The sequence below is a fragment of the Merops nubicus genome, unplaced genomic scaffold (assembly GCF_000691845.1).
Source record: "Merops nubicus isolate BGI_N331 unplaced genomic scaffold, ASM69184v1 scaffold35917, whole genome shotgun sequence".
Lineage (NCBI taxonomy): Eukaryota > Metazoa > Chordata > Aves > Coraciiformes > Meropidae > Merops > Merops nubicus.
Genome location: NW_008621574.1, coordinates 14,113 through 16,982, shown reverse-complemented (window position 1 = coordinate 16,982; position 2,870 = coordinate 14,113). Strand labels below are relative to the sequence as shown.

The 2,870-nt window shown below is 36.2% G+C and overlaps 1 protein-coding gene across 1 annotated transcript in view; it reads left to right on the top strand.

Moving 5' to 3' along the window:
• The window catches only part of SLC25A46 (solute carrier family 25, member 46), a gene marked incomplete at its 5' end in the record, with an annotated part of 11,597 nt that overhangs the window by 1,511 nt on the left and 7,216 nt on the right, over window positions 1-2,870 (top strand). The window contains 3 exons of the mRNA XM_008944523.1: window positions 992-1,049; window positions 1,550-1,627; window positions 2,355-2,455. Of these exons, the coding sequence (XP_008942771.1) occupies window positions 992-1,049; window positions 1,550-1,627; window positions 2,355-2,455 (237 nt within the window). The remainder of the gene's footprint in view (window positions 1-991; window positions 1,050-1,549; window positions 1,628-2,354; window positions 2,456-2,870) is intronic.

Here is a 2,870-nt window from a genome sequence, read left to right as displayed (position 1 = left end):
TTGCGAAAGAGTTGCTCAACATTGTATCATTGCAGAGAGCAACTCTCCCTGCTCCTGCTTTTACATTTGTGCCTCTGACAAGTGATCTGGTACATGATTCAAGTCAGAAATCTTGCAGAGAACACCCAAAAAAAGACATTAGTTTTGTGAGGTTGGTTGAGTGAGTGGGCTACCAGGAGGGCTTAATAAACAGCAGTGGAAGTACGGGGAAAGTTTCATCTCATTTGGTAGTAGCAAACTACTAATTAGCTGAATAGTCATGATAGAATAGTCAATATAATGGAAACTATTATAATATAATAGTTATGATATAGCTTAATAGAGCCATTACTTGGCATGCTTAAACAAAGCCTGGAAATTCTGCTCTTCTGATCATATCCCAGGTTGGAACTACATGCAGGTAAGTAGTCTGATCACTCAGGCACTTGCATGGCTGTGACCAGGAATCCTACTTGAGAACTGAACTGAAGGAACTTTCCTATGAAGGTTTGGTTTGATGTACCGTTTCCAGGGGTGGCGGAAGAGCTGGTTTGGAGCCATAGCGTTCTGATGAAAAAAATGTCAGCTGTTAGTACCAATCCTCTGGCTCTGCTAAGCAGACTTGTGACTAGTAATGTGGTATGTGAAATTCACAGAAAACTGCATACTAATCCTTCTGTAATTCTGACTCTGGCCTGGTTTTTTTTTTTCTTCTCACACTTTGTGAAGGCAAGTTTTAAGAAATTGGGTACATTTTGCCTACAAAAAGACATATGTTATATATATATGTGGGGTTTTTTTGTAGTAAATGTGTGTGTCAGGTTTTCTGATACTTGTTTCTTTATAGTATTGGCAGCTTATCAGGTAGCCATCCAAAATGCCTCATTAATTCACTAGATAATGTATAGTTTTTCCAAATATGGTTTTAATGTTGTTTGTGAAAAAAATAACAAGCCTTTTCTAATAAATTTGCAATGGCTTCCCATGCTTTAAATACACTTTTCTTCTAAAGCCTATTTACAGAGAATGTGTTGGCCCACCCTTGCATTGTTCTACGTCGCCAGTGTCAGGTATGTGTTTTATGTTACCTTTTCTGGTCAGAGCTCCTGTGTACTGTGACTTCTGTCCTTTCATACTCTGTGGAGCATAAGGATGCTTTACAATTCTTAGGGAGACACTGGTACATTAACATGTTTATATTTGTAGAATACCTGTTTTCCATTCTGAAATTTAACTGGTCTTTAACATTCTTACTCATTTTTGTTTGAACAGTGGAAAACTGATTACAGCAAGTAAGTGTTTCAGAGTCTGCTGAGCAACTTCCAGATCCCCATTTACAAGCAGGATGCTTTGTCTCCAGTATTTTCTGGTTTATGCTTGCTTTATTTTTTACATTTTCAGCATGCAAAAACTTAAAAGTTCTTCTTGTTTCCCTAAATTTCAGTGGGAATTTATTTATGTTTTGGTCACATTAGCTGACCTTTCCAGAGATAAAATCCTCATTTTGAAAGTGCTTTTTATTTTAGAGTTGTAGTGTATTTGTAAAACTACCATTATTTGTTTTTAACAGGTTAACTATCATGCTCGGAACTACCATCTCACTCCATTTACTATTGTCAATATTATGTACAGCATCAATAAGACACAGGTCAGTATTTGGTGTAAAGGCTGTATCTGAGCAGTGAAGATTACTATAGCACATGTATATTGACATCTTTAACTCTTTATGTGGCTGGTTGTTACAAATATGGCCATTATAAGGGTTTGATATTTTTGTGGCTGCAGAAACGTTTCAAGTAGATCCTTGTAATTTTTTTTTTTCTTTTAAGGTCATGTTTAGTGGGGATGATCTGCAGATATTAGAAAACAAAAGGTCCCCAAAACTAATTTTTTTCATTAGGATTCTAAATAATTAATCATTATGTAGATAAACAGATTGTCCAGATGACTACTTCCCAAGATAATGCTGCATGATTTTGCAGCATTACTCCAGTTTTGCATGGGAACAGCGATCCTGAAACTTAGATCAGAAGACTGTAAGAAAAGACTTTCTGAATTTCTTGTGGATGTAGTTTAGCTCCTCAAGCTTATTTTGTCCATAGAAAATAATGCTAAGTTTATAGTACAGAGCACTAACAGTGACAGGTATGCCTCCAAAATTGTTGACAACTGTTTGAGATTATTGAAGAACATCAGTTTCTTCAGCGCTGAAAAGTTAGTTGCCCCCTGAATTTGGTCATAGTGAACTTTAACGGTAGAATTGTAGCCCTGTGTGGTCTGAATTTGCAGGAATTTTATAAAAATTAGTAAGATGAAAAGATTTTTTTAGTTTAATGTTACGTGAATAATAATATGCTGTGTATTTCAAAACGCAGGGTCCAAGAGCTCTCTGGAAGGGAATGGGTAGCACTTTCATTGTTCAGGGCATAACCCTGGGAACAGAAGGCATCATCAGTGAATTTACACCTTTGCCAAGGTATTGTATGTTTCTTTTAATGCTTCTAACAAATTGATCATCAGCTGTTGACTTACATTCTACGAGTTAGAAATACAAGGCTGTTTGAAAAATTTTACTTGATGAGAACAGTCAGACATTGAATATGTGCTTCCAGCACTGTGGTTGTTTTGGCAAAGAGAGCCCTGTGATTGATAAATGCTGAAAGATTCTGGGAGATTTTTATGTTTGGTATGTCTGCCTACTTGTCTGAATATAGAAATAATGTAGCAAATTGGTCTTCAGTATCATCCCACTGTACAAGAAAAATTCCAAAGTTTCATTTTGTATTTTGGTTTGTATTGTGTGGTACTAGCAAATACCATGTGTAGAGTAAAAAGTCCTCGTCTCATGAATCTAAACACAGAAAAGTTAAATGACTAATGAGCCAGCACTG